This window comes from Enhydra lutris, unplaced genomic scaffold (genome assembly GCF_002288905.1).
Source record: "Enhydra lutris kenyoni isolate GAN:26980312 unplaced genomic scaffold, ASM228890v2 scaffoldscaffold18, whole genome shotgun sequence".
NCBI lineage: Eukaryota > Metazoa > Chordata > Mammalia > Carnivora > Mustelidae > Enhydra > Enhydra lutris.
The window spans coordinates 396,947-412,996 of record NW_019154102.1 but is presented as its reverse complement, the minus strand read 5'-3'; the positions used below and the strand labels follow the sequence as shown (position 1 = coordinate 412,996).

The window sequence follows — 16,050 nt, the reverse complement described above, 5'->3', positions numbered from 1 at the left end:
AGGTCATGATCTCAGGGTCCTGGGATCGAGTCCCGCATCGGGCTCTCTGCTAGGCAGGGAGCCTGCTTCCTCCTCTCTCTCTCTCTGCCTGCCTCTCTGCCTACTTGTGATCTCTCTCTGTCAAATGAATAAATAAATTCTTTAAAAAAAAAAAAAAAACTGTTTATAACAATATATTCTAATTATTATTATCTCATTTTCTATAAAGTATCCTCCCTATTTTTTCCAATTATTTTCAGGACATTTGATCATATCTAAAAATAAATTTATCAGTCTGTTAAGTATCCTACTTGGTTTCAGCTCAGGTCATGACCTCAGGGTCCTAGGATGGAGCCCTGCATTAGGCTCCATGCTCAGTGTGGAGTCTACTTGAGACTGTCTCTCCCTCTGCCCCTCCTACTCACAGTGTCTCTCTCTCAAATAAATAGAATCTTAAAAAAAAATAATAAAAATTATAAAAATCTTTAAAAAGTGTATAAATGAGGTATTTGGGATCTGTGTTAATAGTTAATAGTTAATCTGTGTGATACTACTTTAAAAACAATAAAATCAAATCTTTGTTTAATGCTGGTATTCAATTTTACATAAAATCTATTTTCTTATTTAGGTTTCAGGGATATTGACAAAGCTTCAAGTATTCATACTCCTAATAAGGATTTACTGAATTTTTAAACTGCTATTAAACCATGATTTTAAAAACCACATGCTAAAGAATATTTCTCAAAGCATTTTATCACAACCTGATTAAAATATTAAAACACACAAGCGAAGTCCCTCACATCTTTATTTTTTCTACTCTTAAAAATAATAACCAAATTAAAGAGGAAGATAATTACCTTAAATGCCAAATACCAATCATTCTCCTTTGAGGCCTTACTTCCAGCTCTATTCTTATAAACTTCAACTCTGTACTGTCGAACTAGAAGAAGATCTTTTACAAAAGACTCAAAATTCATTTTACTAAGCACAACACTCTCCAAGGTCTTTGTTCCTAAAGAAAAATATTAAAAATACATATTACACATTTGAGGACTTAAAGTGGTTAAGTGTTCAGGTACCTAACACAATGGCTCCCCCCCACCCCCGCAAAGCTACATTCTTCTCTCAGTAATTCATTCTTTCAATAAACTGTTTATCAAGTACTTACTACTCATTCCAGTTGAAGGGTATAAAAAGATGAATAGATGTAGCACCCAACCTTTTTCTGTGGAACCTATGCATCAAAATAAAAAATTAAAAAGACACAAAGATAGGAGCACCTGGGTGGCTCAGTCAGTTAAGTGTCTGCCTTCAACTCAGGTCCTGTTCTGGGATTGTGGGATTGTAGGGCTCCCTACTCAGCAGGGAACATACTTTTCTCCCTTTCCTCCCCACTCATGTTCTCTCTTGCTGTTTCTCTCAAATAAATAAATAAATAAAATCTTAAAAAAGAAAAAGAAGAGGAGGAGGTGGAGGAGGAGGAAGAAAATAATACAAAGACAGGGGCGTTTGGGTGGCTCAGTTGGTTAAGTGTCTGCCTTCACCTTGGGTCATGATCCCAGGGTTCTGGGATTGAGCCTCATATCAAAGATAAAAAAGAGTAGGGGCGCCTAGGTGGCTCAGTGGGTTAAGCCTCTGCCTTCAGCTCAGGTCATGATCCTAGGGTCCTGGGTCGAGCCCCGAATCAGGCTCTCTGCTCAGCGGGGAGCCTGCTTCCCCCTCTCTCTCTGCCTGCTGCTCTGCCCTACTTGTGATCTCTGTCTGTCAAATAAATAAATAAAATCTTAAAAAAAAAAAAGATAAAAAAGAGTAAATGCATATCCAGCTAAACTTACTTGTCCTTTCTTATAATTAGTTTCTCAGAATTTTGAATAAAAATCTTATAACTATACAGTATTTGTATGTAATTAAACTTTTCCCGAAAGGCCCATAAAAATATGTCATTATTCACTGCAAAATGTTCTAGATAACGCAGGTTAAAATTCAAAGGTTCAAAGAAGTACTGCAAAAAGAAGACTTCCCTTTCACCAATGATCCCCTACATATCCAATTCACCAGCCAAGTGCTATCAGTTTATAAAATATATTCCCAAACACAAGCTATACACATACAAGCATTACTTTGTTCCTCTCTTACATCAATAAGGACATACTACAAACACTGTTCTGTATCTTGGCTTTTTTCTTTTTTAACATCTGAATATACTTTGGAGGTTGTTCCATCATTACAATCAGCTTCTTTCTGTTTACAGCTGCAAACATTCCAATGACTCTGAGGATGTTCTATAATTTAATTAGTCTCTTACTGATGGACATACAGGTTGTTTCCAGTCTCTACTATTACAACAACGCTGCACAATCTTGTACATGCTTCACTCTCCAAACAGGTGAGCACATCTGTAAGACAAAGCCCCCAACTGGATTTTATCAAAGAATATGAGTGATTTTGATAAATACTGCCAGAACATTCTCCTTGGTTGGCTGTGCTAATTAGCACCATCATCCATAAAGTATGAGTGCATCTATTTCCCCTCTCCAATCAACATAGAGTTTTCAAACTTTTTGGTCTTTATTTTAGATCAATGGTTTTCAACTGGGAACAATCTTGCTTCTCTAGCAGATGTTTGGAGGCATGTGGGTTCTTACAACACTGGGTTTCATTCAGTAGAGGTAATATCGACTATTCACTTAATGGTAATACTTGTTAGGGCATCTGGGTGGCTCAACTGTTAAGTGTCTGCCTTCGGCTCAGGTCAAGATCCCAGAGGGTCCTGGGATTGAGCCCCTGCTTTGGGCTCCCTGCTTGGTGGGAGGCCTGCTTCTCCCTCTCCCACTCCCTCTGCTTCTGTTCCCTCTCTGTGTCAAATAAATAAAATCTTTAAAAAAAAAAAAAAAAAAAAAGCTAATACTTGTAGATTATTCTGACAATTCTGGATCTTTTTTTTTTTTTTTTTAAAGATTTTATTTATTTATTTGTCAGAGAGAGAGAGGGAGATAGAGCAAGCACAGGCAGACAGAATGGCAGGCAGAGGCAGAGGGAGAAGCAGGCTCCCTGATGAGCAAGGAGCCCGATGTGGGACTCGATCCCAGGACGCTGGGATCATGACCTGAGCCGAAGGCAGCTGCTTAACCAACTGAGCCACCCAGGCGTCCCAGACAATTCTGGATCTTATTAAAAGTTTAACCTAGGGGCGCCTGGGTGGCTCAGTGGGTCAGAGGCTTTACTCTGCCTTCGGCTCAGGTCATGATGCCAGGGTCCTGGTATTAAGCCCCACATCGGGCTCTCTGCTCAGCAGGGAGCATGCTTCCTCCTCTCTCTGCCTGCCTCTCTGCCTACTTGTAATCTCTGTCTGTCAAATAAATAAATAAAATCTTAAAAAAAAAAAAAGTTTAACCTAAATTTAATAATAGATCATGCCAAGTACAAATATCAAATACAAACAAGCATAAGATTAATTAAATGACATAAGGCAACTGTTTTGTACAGCTAAGCACAGGTGATACTTCCAATATCCCTTTCATTAGTTACAAGTACTAGCAAGAATTCCCACTGTGTGACATGGTGAAAAAGGGCTCAAATCTTGCCTCTCTTAAGGTTCTTCCCTAGAACATTCTGTACCTCACCCAGGACTGGCAAACAATTATCTACAGCAACCAGGCAGGTATCAAACGAGCAAAGGAAGAGCAACAGACCTGACATGGCAGGTGGCTTCAAAAGAGATCATATGGAGTGGTCGAAACAGTGACAAAAGAAGGAAAAGCACACTGGGGTACAGGGTTATGTCAGAGAGAGCAGCCACTCAGCTTCAAACACACTGCTGAACCATGGGGATATTTATACCCAGAGTTTTCAACTGCACAGAATTTTCAAAAGCAGCTCAAAATATGAATTTTTTTCCTGAAATCTCCCTATCTTTAAAATATAGTCAATCAGGGCGCCTGGGTGGCTCAGTGGTTAAAGCCTCTGCCTTCGGCTCAGGTCATGATCTCAGGGTCCTGGGATTGAGTCCCGCATCCGGCTCTCTGCTCAGCAGGGAGCCTGTCTCCTCCTCCTGTCTCTCTCTGCCTGCCTCTCTGCCTTGTGATCTGTCTGTCAAATAAATTAAAAAAAAAAAAAAAATCTTTAAAAAAAATATATATATAGTCAATCAGTTCAAACTTGGAGCAAAACCCTATTTAGGATACCAATTTCAACTCAGTAAGTTTAGCAGTCACATTTTCTTACAGACTTGAATAGACTGCTATTTCTTTAGGTTGCATTTAGACAGCAAGTTGCATGAGAATTATGTTTACTCTAGAATCCCATTCAACAAGGTCTGTACTCACATTCTCAGAGGCATGTGCAAGACTGAAGGCCTCCAGCCTGCAACAGGTTCGTATCTCCTAACTAACACTCACTCAGGATTAGAACCTGAGTGGAATGGTCAGCCCTATCTAAATTATTTCCTGGTTTTGCCTAAAACTCTTCCCATTTTGCCCGAGACTCTCCCAGTTTTAATACTGAAAGTTTGGTGTTCCAGAAGCCCCCTCAGTCCCAAGCAAATGAGAATGATTGGTCAGCCTACCAACCCATCTAGTTAAATTCCCTGTGAGTAACATTATTCAAAAGATGAGACATCATAAAAATAAAAACAAGGGGGGAGCACCTGGGTGGCTCAGCGGGTTAGGCCTCTGCCTTTGGCTCGGGTCATGGTCTAAGGGTCCTGGGATCGAGCCCCGCATCGGGCTCTCTGCTCAGCAGGGAGCCTGCTTCCTCCTCTCTCTCTGCCTGCCTCTCTGCCTGCTTGTAATCTCTCTCTGTCAACTAAATAAATAAAATCTCTAAAAAATAAATAAATAAATAAATAAAAATAAATAAAAACAAGGGGAAAAAAAAACTTCAAGAAAAGCAGCACAGGCACCTGGGTGGCTCAGTCAGTTAAGCGTCCAACTCTTGGTTTCCGCTGAGGTCATGATCTCATGGTCTTGAGATCAAGCCCCACGTTTGGTTCTGCATGGAGTCCACTCTAGAGATTCTCTCCCTCTGCCTCTCCTCCTGCTAGTACAGACTCGCTCTCTAAAATAAATAACTCTTTAAAAAAAATATAGCACCAAACTAGAGTTAATATAAAATCAGAGAATTTCTCCCAAAGGTTCTGATAAACACCACTGTGAATTTTACCAGCAACTTCCAGTAAATACAACAGTGAGTTTCAAAAACAGTTTTTCATATTATCCTTTAAATTAAAAGGCAAAATGTAAAATCCAACTCAACAAAAACAATTCTGAGAGGGGGAAAAAACAAGATTAGTCTGGCAAAATTGTGAAACAGCTCTTAAATCAAACCAGGATATGCCAGCAGAACTGTCTGCCCAGCACAGGATTTTTAAAGTACTTGATATTGAATGCCATTACAGGATGAACAAGCACTCTCAGATCCACAAGCCCCACCCCTCCCTATTACACCCAACTACTTTGCACATCAATGTTATCTACCTGGGTCCAGAGCAAACTGGTCAAAACTTTCTACCGCCACTTTTTAAAAAAAGATTTTATTTATTTATTTATTTGAGAGAGAGAGAGAGAGAGAGAGAAAGAATATGAAAGGAGAGAGGTCAGCGGGAGAAGCAGACTCCCCACAGCACAGGGAGCCTATGTGGGACTCGATCCTGAAAGTCCAAGATCATGACCTGAGCCAAAGGCAGTCGCTCAACCAACTGAGCCACCCAGGAGTCCCTCTACCCACAACACTTTGAACAGAAACACAGAGTCACAACAGTGGTGATTTCTTAAGAGTGGGTGGAGTGAAGAGATAAATGAGATGATTCCTCTCCCCCATGGCCTCCTCTACCTCTATTGCTAATAAGACAGTCAGGTCACCCAACTGCCAAGGTTATCCTGTGAAGTTACTATTTCTCTCAAAGGAGTTTTTGTGACACACTGGGTGGTGGTGCATTTTAAGTCTTATTTACTGATGAGCACCGAAAGTGCTACTCTAGGTTCCTGGTGAAGAGACTGGCATTATATGCTTTATCTAACCTGCTGGGAAGTAAAACTGACGTGGTGTGAAATAAGAGAACAGGAACAGAAAGGTACCCAGCCTCCACCTAGGGTACAGCAGAAGGAAGAGCCTCAGGTTCATATAAGATTCTTCAAGAATAATTTGGAGCCCCCAGCCTCATTGAGATGACAATTACCATGTGTCTGCTACATGTGGGCATCATGCTAGGGGCTAGAGTTCAGAGGAAGACACTGGTTAAAATACAGGTTCTGCTAAGAGCTTTCAGTCTATTGGGATACACAGGCAATAGGTAGAATAAATGCTATGTCTAGGGTAAGAAGGCCCAAGAGCAGCGAATACCTAAGAGGAGTAGGGCAGCTAACCAGGCAGTCTTAACAGGGAAATCAAGAAAGGCTCCCAACAGGAGATGCTTTCTAAGCTGAATTCTGACCAAAAAAAAAAAAAAAAAAAAAAAGAGGCAAAACCCAAGTAATTTTCTTTTTCAGTGACTCAGATTTCTTATCCATAAATTGGAGCTCGGTACTAACCCATCTCACAGGGCTTTTTTTAAATAATACTGTGATCATTAAATGTTGAAGAATAAAAGTAGTTTAAAAGACGTGAGTAAGTCTACCTGCCAGTAGAATGAACCAGAGAAGAGGAAACAGAAAGCCAACTCTGAAAGAGGGGATTGGGATCCAGACCACAGCAAAAGGCTCATCTCTTCACTGGCACAATAGGGAGGAAAAAATGGGTACAGATGAAATTAAAAAGTACAGGTTCAAGAAATAACCCAAATGTCTGTGAACTGGCAAATGGGTAAAAACAAGATAAGATATATCCATACAATAGAGTATTTTTTGGCAATAAAAAGAAATGAAGTACTGATAGCAGAGATGAACCCTGAAAATATTAAGTGAAAGAAGTCAGTCATGAAAGACCACATATTTTATGATTCCATTTTTTAAAAGATTTTATTTCTTTATTTGAGAGAGAGAGATACAGCAAGCAAGCATGAGCAAGGGAAGGGGCAGAGGGAGAAGCACACTTTCCGCTGAGCAGGAAGCCAGAAGCAGGACCTGGTCCCAAGACCCTGAGATCATGACCTGAGCCTGAGGCAGATGCTTAACAAACTGAGCCACCCAGGTGCTCTTAGGATTCCATTTTTATGCAATGTCCAGGGTAAGTGAAATCTAGAGAGATGAGAGGTTAGTGGTTGCCCAGCATTGGGAGAATTGGGGGAAGGGGGTGTGTTACTGCTAATGGGTGCAGGGTTTCTTTTGGGGACAGAAAAAAATGTTTTATTTATTTATTTATTTATTTATTTTTTAAGATTTTATTTATTTATTTGACAGACAGAGATCACAAGTAGGCAGAGAAGCAGGCAGAGAGAGAGGAGGAAGCAGGCTCCCAGCTGAGCAGAGAGCCTGATGCAGGGCTCGATCCCAGGACCTTGAGATCATGACCTGAGCCGAAGGCAGAGGCTTTAACCCACTGAGCCACCCAGGCGCCCCCAGAAAAAAAATGTTTTAAAAATTTACTGTGGGGGCACCTGGCTGGTTCAGTTGATAGAACATCCATCTGACTCTTGATCTCAGGGTCTTGAGGTCAAGCCCACGTTGGGTGTAGAGATTACTTTAAAAACAAATATATAAATAAATAAGATGTACTGTGGTGGGGCACCTGGGTGGCTCAGTCAGTTGAGCATCCAACTCTTAGCTCAGGTCTTGATCTCAGGGTGCTGAGTTCAAGCCCCATGTTGGGCTCCACACTGGGCATGGAGCCTACTTTAAAAAAAAAAAAAAAGATGTATTGCCATGATGGTTGCTTAACTTTGTGAATATACTAAAATCCACTGAATTATAAAACAGAACACTGAAATGTTTACACGTGTCAATCAAAAGTAAATGTGTGAATCATACTGTATGTGAATAGTATCTCAACAAACCTGTTATATTAAAAAAAGTATCCTTTTGGGGCGCCTGGGTGGCTCAGTGGATTAAAGCCTCTGCCTTCCGCTCAGGTCATGATCCCAGAACCCTGGAATCCAGCCCCACATCGGGCTCTCTGCTCAGGAGGGAGCCTGCTTCCTCCTCTCCCTCTGCCTGCCTCTCTGCCTACTCGTGATCTCTGTCAAATTAATAAATAAAATCTTAAAAAGAAAAAAAAAAGGACCCTTCTGAGGGCAGGAAATTGAGAGAGTTCTAACAATTTGTCTTCTACTGAGACAAGTTTGACTGCTAAAGAATGTGGGAAAAGGTCGGAGGCTCTGAGATTTGCCTCAAGTGCAAGTGCACATGACCCTCATCAGGTTATTTACAGTTCATCAGGCCTTACAATCCAGGCATAATTTACCAATCTGGGGTCATTTCTCAATAAGCAATGCTGCCTAGAAATATAACTAATCTTAATTTGATCAAGGTTACCAGTTGGAATAGAGAAGCACAGAAAAAGGTTTTGTTAACCCTTTACCTAAATGGTCTAATATTGAAATGAAGGAAAATTCCTTCCAAGAAACAAGTATTGGTAGCCTCACACCAACATACATTATTTAAAAAGATGCTCTGTTACACTGCATCTTGTACAGTGAAAACTGCAAGACACCCACTTTGGGGATCTCCGAGACATTTTTGAGAACCTCCCTCTTTCACTTATTTCAGCCAATTTCTAGTAACAAATGATCTATCTTTTTCTAACTGTTATTATCCAGGGCGCCTGGGTGGCTCAGATGGTTAAGCGTCTGCCTTCAGCTCAAGTCATGATCTCCTGGTCCTGGGATCCAGCCCCAAGTCCGGCTCCCAGCTCAGCAGGGGAGTCTGCTTCTCCCTCTCCACTTGCTTGTGCTCTCTCTCTCAAATGAACAAATAAAATCTATAATTAATTATTTAATTTAAAAAATTTCACTGTTACTATCCCACCGGAACATACAGTAGGACAATCTTTTACCTAAAATGCGTGTTTGGCATAAATGTTTAACCTAAGAACTAGATCCTTAAGAATAACTCACATTTACTTGCTAATCTCTGAAAAGTTAAATTCACCTTTAACACCATTCTCAATATGAACAGGAAGTGACAATCTAGATTATTCTTAGGAATGCACCCAGTAAACGCCTACATTTTAACTTTCAAGAGCAATGAAAGGAAATTTTTTTTTTAAAAGTCTATACTCCACTATAGAAGATTCTGGATATTCATACTAAACTTCCTTCCCAGTAAATGTGTGTAAAGCTTAGCATCCATTATTCGTTTCATAATCTAAATTAGAAAAATAAAAACATTAGACTCATTAACGGGTGCTTAAAAAAATCAGTGATTCAATTTACAGAACCTTACAAGTATGTTTAGAACTTTTTACATCATTTTAAGTGCTTAAATTATTCTAAGCTGCATAATACAAAAATAGGAGAGCTACATTCACTAGTCTTGAGTAACTTTAAAACTGGAAAGTGACTTAGACCATTATAACTATGAAGCCATCCATCCCTCACTATCTCTGGCTGGTCTTCATTGATCCTAACACCTCTCCTCTTGCCCCTTCTAACCAAGTCCCCATCTTACAGCCAAACATCCAACACACCTCTCCACCTTTACTTAAGTCATCCAACCTCTGGGCCTACAGCATAAAATTTCAACTCAGCACAAAAAAGCCTTCCATCCTCTGACCCCACCCACCTGGGCCACCCTCCTCCCGGTTTTCTGCTCCGGGGACACCCATCTGCCTTTTTTCAGACCCTCTCCCCAGCGAAAGCCTAGTCCTTCAAGACACAAGAGAAATTTATTCTCATCCAATGCTGCTTCTGTGGTCTCCAATCGTTGCCATTCCTGCTTCTATGCCTTTTCAACAACTTGCTATGGAGCACACACTTCCACAATTCTTCACCTTCAATAACTGATTATTTCTGCCTTGCTCTCCACTAGAGTGAGCTCTATGAAGGCAGAGATCCTGTCTTTCCCAGTGTCCATAACCCCCTCTGACACAGCAACACTCAATAAATTTTTGCCTGATGAATGAAACATTAACATCCCATCTGCATGTGGCAAAGGCAGGACTAGAACCCACGACTCCTCACTACACCCTCCCTCTCACTCCGTTATGATGGAAAGAATATTCCATCATAACGGTGCCGGGGAGTAAAACAATCAACATAAAACATCTAGAACTTCTAGCTCACATAGTGTGAGAAGTCTGCAGCCTTACAGGGAGAGATAATGCGAGAGACATGGGGCCGGATTACGGAGGGCCCGCATAGCCGAGCTGAGGCCAAGACAAACGTGACTAGTCCAAAGTCACAGATGTTAAGTGGAGGCGCCGCGACGCGAATCCAAGAAATGTGGCTCCAAGTCCGAGGTCCTGACAACTTGACACTGCTGCCTATCAATAGCAACCCGTTCCAGATCCAGGCACTGAACCAGAGTTAAGTGGAGGGTGGGCAAAACCACACCGATGACATGAAATGTTCTCCCAAACCCCCTTCTATTTTAAATCTCACTCCTGGACCGCAGTTTGCGCGGAGATCTACAGGGCCAAGGCGGGGCCGCGGGCAGACACCCATGCGTGTCTGTGCAATTAAATTAATGCTGTGCAATTAATAACAAAAACCAATGTATTAAAACGCCGGGCAGAGCGGTCGCTCCTTCCGTGTCTCCTGTTAGTTCAGGTCTGCGGCCGCTGTAGAGGAACCGACTCAAGGGCGGAGGCGGGGCAGGGGCGGATGGCGCCCCACTTGTCCAGGCAGCAGCCAGAGGAAGCGCCCTCCCTGGGAGGCACCGACGTCCCCGCCCCCATAACTCCTTGCCCTAGAGTCCGCTCGCTGCCCACCGCCCGAGGGGAGCCCGCGCAGTCCGCGCCCTCACCTGCCGGCCCTATGTATTTGACTACCCCCTGGGTCTTGAACACTTCTCGGGCGGCCAGCAGCGCGTCCTCGTGGTGCGCCGTGTAGAAGTCGCCCCGGTCGAAGAGGCGCACCGTGGTGGTCGGCTTCTCCGGCATCGCCTGGAAGAAGCGCACGAAGCCGACCTCGGACGCGCTCTCCAGCTGCAGCGTCTCCTTCGGCTGCACCGCCATTTCAGAACCTCTCCGCCGACTGCCGAAAGGAACTGCGCGACCCCGCACCCCCTAAGCTGTTTCCCGCCTCCCTTCCCTCCCTCCTGTGCGGCGTCCGGCCTTTGCTGAGACGCCCAATCAGCACCCACCGCTGCTTTTTGGTGGGTGGGAGTCCGCCGCGGTAGCCAATCATAAGCGGACGCGGCCCAGCTTCCCGCGCACGCTGACGACTCTTGTCTACTGCGCATGCGTAAACCTAGGTCGCGCGCCGACCCTGGCAGACAGCCATTCTGAAAAGATTTCAGGTCCAGGTTCTTCTTTCTGCTGTGCTCGCGTGGGATCTGGGTGGATGACTAGTTAGGGAAGGCGGCCAGGTGGGCCGTTCTGGCGGTTTTGAGTTTGTTATGTACCCAGAAGCATGAGAGTGAAAGCAGAAAGAAACTCGAGAACAAGGAAAAACTAGCTTTTCTCCCCATCCTACATTTTTTAAAAAACTTCACCTCCTATCTGAGCGCTGACTAATGTACTGAATCGTTGAATCACTATATTGTACTCCCGTGAGTAACAACACTGTACGTTCATGCAACGTGTCAGGTTTGGGGGGTAGGAAAAGAATAAATGAAACAAGATGGGATCGGGAGGGAGACAAACCATAAGAGACTCTTAATCTCCCAGAACAAACTGAGGGTTGCTGGGGGGAGGGGGGTTGGGAGAGGGGGGGTGGAGTTATGGACATTGGGAGGGGTGTGTGCTGTGGTGAGTGCTGTGAAGTGTTTAAACCTGGCGATTCACAGACCTGTACCCCTGGGGCTAAAAATACATTATATGTTTATTTTAAAAATTAAAAATTAAAAAAAAAACTGCACCCCTCTCTCCCTTTTCCTTGTTAAGCAAACTGACCAACATCAAAATTACAGGTTTTTTCCATTACCTCCTTATTGTTCTGTACTAGCCACATTCTTGTTTCCTCCACTCCTTAAATGACTGATTTATTAAAAAACATGTGGCCTTCTATGTGCCACCCTCTTCTAGAATTTGAGGCTCACTAGTAATGTTCAGTTTACACTAAAATAAATGAATTCAGATGATACAGTAAGTAAATTAACAGTAGTAAACTGTTAGAAGATAACTGTATTGGTGAAAAACAAAGGGTGAATTTTTTTTTATTATTATTTTTTTAATATTGAGCAAAGACCTGCAGGTCAGGATGTGTCCTGCAGTTACCTGCCTTAGGAATGTATTGCACGCTCCTGTTTGGCTCACACTTACCCTGTGGAAGCAGCCCCAACCCTGACTCAGCTGCAGAATTACTGGGGAGTGGGAGTGGGAGGGCTTTCCAAAGGTATTCTTGGGCCCCATGCACATATAAAAGCTTGGAATTTCTGAAGGTGGGGTATTGGGATCTTTTTAAAAACTTCTCCGGGGCATCTGAGTGGCTCAGTGGATTGGGCCTCTGCCTTCAGCTCAGGTCATGATCTCAGGGTCATGGGATCGAGCCCCGCATCTGGCTCTCTGCTCCACAGGAATCCTACTTCTCCCTCTCTCTCTGCCTGCCTCTCTGCCTACCTGTGATGTATCTCTCTGTCAAATAAATAAAATAAAGAAAAGAATTAGTGGTCAATGTATAATCCAGAGGCGCTTAGCTGTTAAAATACCCAGACAAAACCTTAGGAATAAATAAATACATACATACATACATACATACCTACCTACCTCTCCGGGTAGGCCTGACAATCAGCTCAGTTCTGAAACCACTGGCGTGCAAGTTAAAATCCAAATACCTTGGGAAACAGGAAGTTTGGATCATCTGACTGCAGACTACTTTCCAACAGACTTACATCCCCCACAGCTTGCAGTACTCCCTGCCTCACTGCAGCTCTGGGATCTGGGCCAGTAAATTCCCCTTCCCCAGTGCCTGGCTGTCTCAGTCCATAGAGCACAAGACTACTTATCTCAGGGTCCTGGGTTCAAGCCCAACGCTGGGCTGAGAGCTTACTGAAAAATAATAATTATAATTAAAATAAATTCCCCTTCCCTTTCGACACTTGTGGCTCCAACACAAAATTGTCCCTCTTCTGGAATGGCCCTTTCCTGCTCTTTGTGTAGCAAATTACTAGTATTCATTCTTTCTTCAGGCGGAAATGTCTCCTCAGTCAAACCTGCCCAGTTTCTGCAGATATACTTAGTTGCATTATCTTCTGGAGTACCACCTTCTTCATATTCATATTACAACAAAATTCGCTGCATTGTTTTAGAAATACCTGTTCACTTCTTTGAGCACTTAGAGAAGCCACCAATGGGTGTTTATGTTTGTAGTTAATGATAATGGTTACTGTTCATCAGCATTCATTGACTGTCAAGTGTTTTCCTTATTTTTACATGTGTTTACTGTTTTAATCTTTGAAACTCTAGGTATTACGTCCTATTGTTATACTTATTCTACAAATGAAGAAATGGAAACATAGAGATATAAAGTCACTTGCCCAAGATTACAGAGTTAGCAGTAAGTGATAGAGCTAGAGTTCTGTTTTGCTCCAGATTCTGTATGCTTACCCATCTGTGTGATGTAGTTTTTTTGAATGTTGGTATGATGGTGGGGCCCAGAGCCGACAGCCAAGAAAGAATTCCTGAGACATCTTTGGTGCAAAAAGATTTTATTAAAACACAAGGACAGGACCTATGGGCAGAAAGAGCTGCTACTCTCTGCCTGCTGCCTCCTGCTGCCCTGGGATTGTGAGGGACAACTGACTATATACCTTGGGGCTGAAGGGAGTAAAGATAAAGGAAGTTCTAAAAGGATTTTCATATGCTAAAGATTCAGGGTCCTGGAGGAATGTTATAATCTATCTCAAGTATTTGTCAATGGACTGCAGGTAATAAGGACATTTAATTTTATCTACATTTCCTTCTGCCTTTGTTTCCCACATCATGTAGGCCACAAGGCCTGGCACCTATTGGGTGTGCAGGAAATGTTTGTAAACGAATGGGCGTGGATCACAATAACTGCTTCCATATGATAACTTGGCTTTGAGTGTCACCTCATCTCTCCCCCCTTTCCCAGTTCGTGTCCTAAATAGTTCAGAGGGAAGCAGCATGGTAATAAAAAGATCTATCTCCAGGGTTGATGTGAGGATTAATGGAGGTAATAGCTTTGAAAATATTTTGCAATCTTGGAGCAACTGGGTAGCTCAGTTGGTTAAGTGTCTGCCTTTGGCTCAGGTCATGATCCCAGGGTGCTGGGATCAAGTCCCACGTCAGGTTCCCTGCTAAATGAGGAACCTGCTTCTCCCTCTGCCTGTCACTCCCCCTGTTGGTGTGTGCTCTCTCTCTCTCTCTCTGGCAAATAAGTAAATAAAGTCTTAAAAAAAAAATCATCCACCATCATCAAGTTGGATTTATTCCTGGGATGCAAGGGTGGTCAATATTCACAAATCACTCAACATGATACATCACAACAATAAAAGAAAGGATAAGAACCATGTGATCATTTGAGTAGGTATATAAAAAACATCTGGCAAAGTACAACATCCATTCATGATACAAACCCTCAACAAAGTAGGTTTAGAGGGAACATACCTCAACACAAGAAAGGCCACATATGAAAAAACCACAGTTAACATCATACTCAATGGTGAAAAACTAAGAGCTTTTCCCCTCAGGTCAGGAACAAGATAAGGATGTCTACTCTCACCACTTTTATTCACTCACTAGAAGTCCCAGTCATAGCAACTGGACAAGAAAAAGGAATAAAAGGCATCCAAATTGGTAAGGAAGAAATAAAACTTTATTATTTGCAGATGGCATAATACTACGTATAGAAAACTATAAAGACTCCACCAAAAATAACTACTGGGGGGGAGCCTCGGTGGGTCAGTGGGTTAAGCCTCTGCCTTCAGCTCAGGTCATGATCTCAGGGTCCTGGGATTGAGCCCCACATCAGGCTCTCTGCTCGGTGGGAAGCCTGCTTCCCCCCACTCTCTCTCTGCCTGCCTCTCTGCCTACTTGTGATCTCTCTGTCAAATAAATAAATAAAATCCTCAAAAAAAAAAAAAAACTACTAGGACTGATAAATTAATTCAGTAAGATTGCAGGGTACAAAATCAATGTACATAAATCCATTGTGTTTCTGTATACTAATAATAAAGCAGCAGAGAAATTAAGAAATCAATCCCATTTATAATTATACCAAAAATAATAAAATACTTAGGAATAAACCTAACCAAAGAGGTGAAAGACCTGTACTTTAAAGATTTTATTTTTAATTTCATTTATTTATTTGAGAGACAGAAAGAGAGCACAGAGGAAGAAGGAGAGGGAGAAACAGACTCCCCACTGAGCAGAATGTGATTGTCACCTGAGACAAAGGCAGACACCTAATGTCTGAGCCACCCAGGCACACTGCTTATAGTTTTTAAAGTACAGGTCTTGGGGCGCCTGGGTAGCTTAGTTAGTTAAGCATCTGCCTTCAGTTCAGGTCATGATCTCAGGGTGCTGGAATTGAGCCCCACATTGGGCTCCCTGTTTGGCGGGAAGCCTGCTTCTCCCTTTCATACTCCCCTTGCCTATGTTCCTTCTCTCGCAGTCTCTCTCTCTCTCTCTCTGTCAAATGAATAAATAAAATTAAGAAAAAAAAAAAAACCTATCAAGCAATGGGGGAACCTGGGTGGCTCAGTAGGTTAAGTGTCTGTCTGACTCTTAGTTTCGGCTCAGGTTATGATCTCAGGGTCATGAGATTGAGCTCCTCCTCAAACTCCACTCAGTGCAGAATCTGCTTGAGATTCTCTCTCCCTTTCCCCGTCTTGCTCATCCTCGCTCTCCCTCTCTCTCCCTTTTCTTCTAATAAGTAAGTAAATAAAATCTTACTTTAAAAAAGCTATCAAACTATGATACTATATGTGGAAAACCCAAGACTCCACTCCAAAACTGCTAGAACTTGTACAGGAATTCAGTAAAGGGTCAGGATATAAAATCAATTCACAGAAATCAGTTGCATTTCTCTACACCAACAACAAGACAGAAGAAAGAGAAATTAAGGAGTTAATCCCA

The 16,050-nt window shown here is 42.4% G+C and overlaps 1 protein-coding gene across 1 annotated transcript in view; it reads right to left on the bottom strand.

Annotated features, from left to right (window-relative positions):
* LOC111148098 (mutS homolog 2) overlaps positions 1-11,070 on the bottom strand; it is a 76,466-nt gene extending 65,396 nt beyond the window's left edge. The window contains exons 1-2 of the mRNA XM_022504500.1: positions 10,815-11,070; positions 837-991 (exon numbers count right to left, since the gene is read on the bottom strand). Of these exons, the coding sequence (XP_022360208.1) occupies positions 837-991; positions 10,815-11,025 (366 nt within the window). The 5' untranslated portion in view covers positions 11,026-11,070. The remainder of the gene's footprint in view (positions 1-836; positions 992-10,814) is intronic.
* Positions 11,071-16,050: the final 4,980 nt, after the last annotated feature.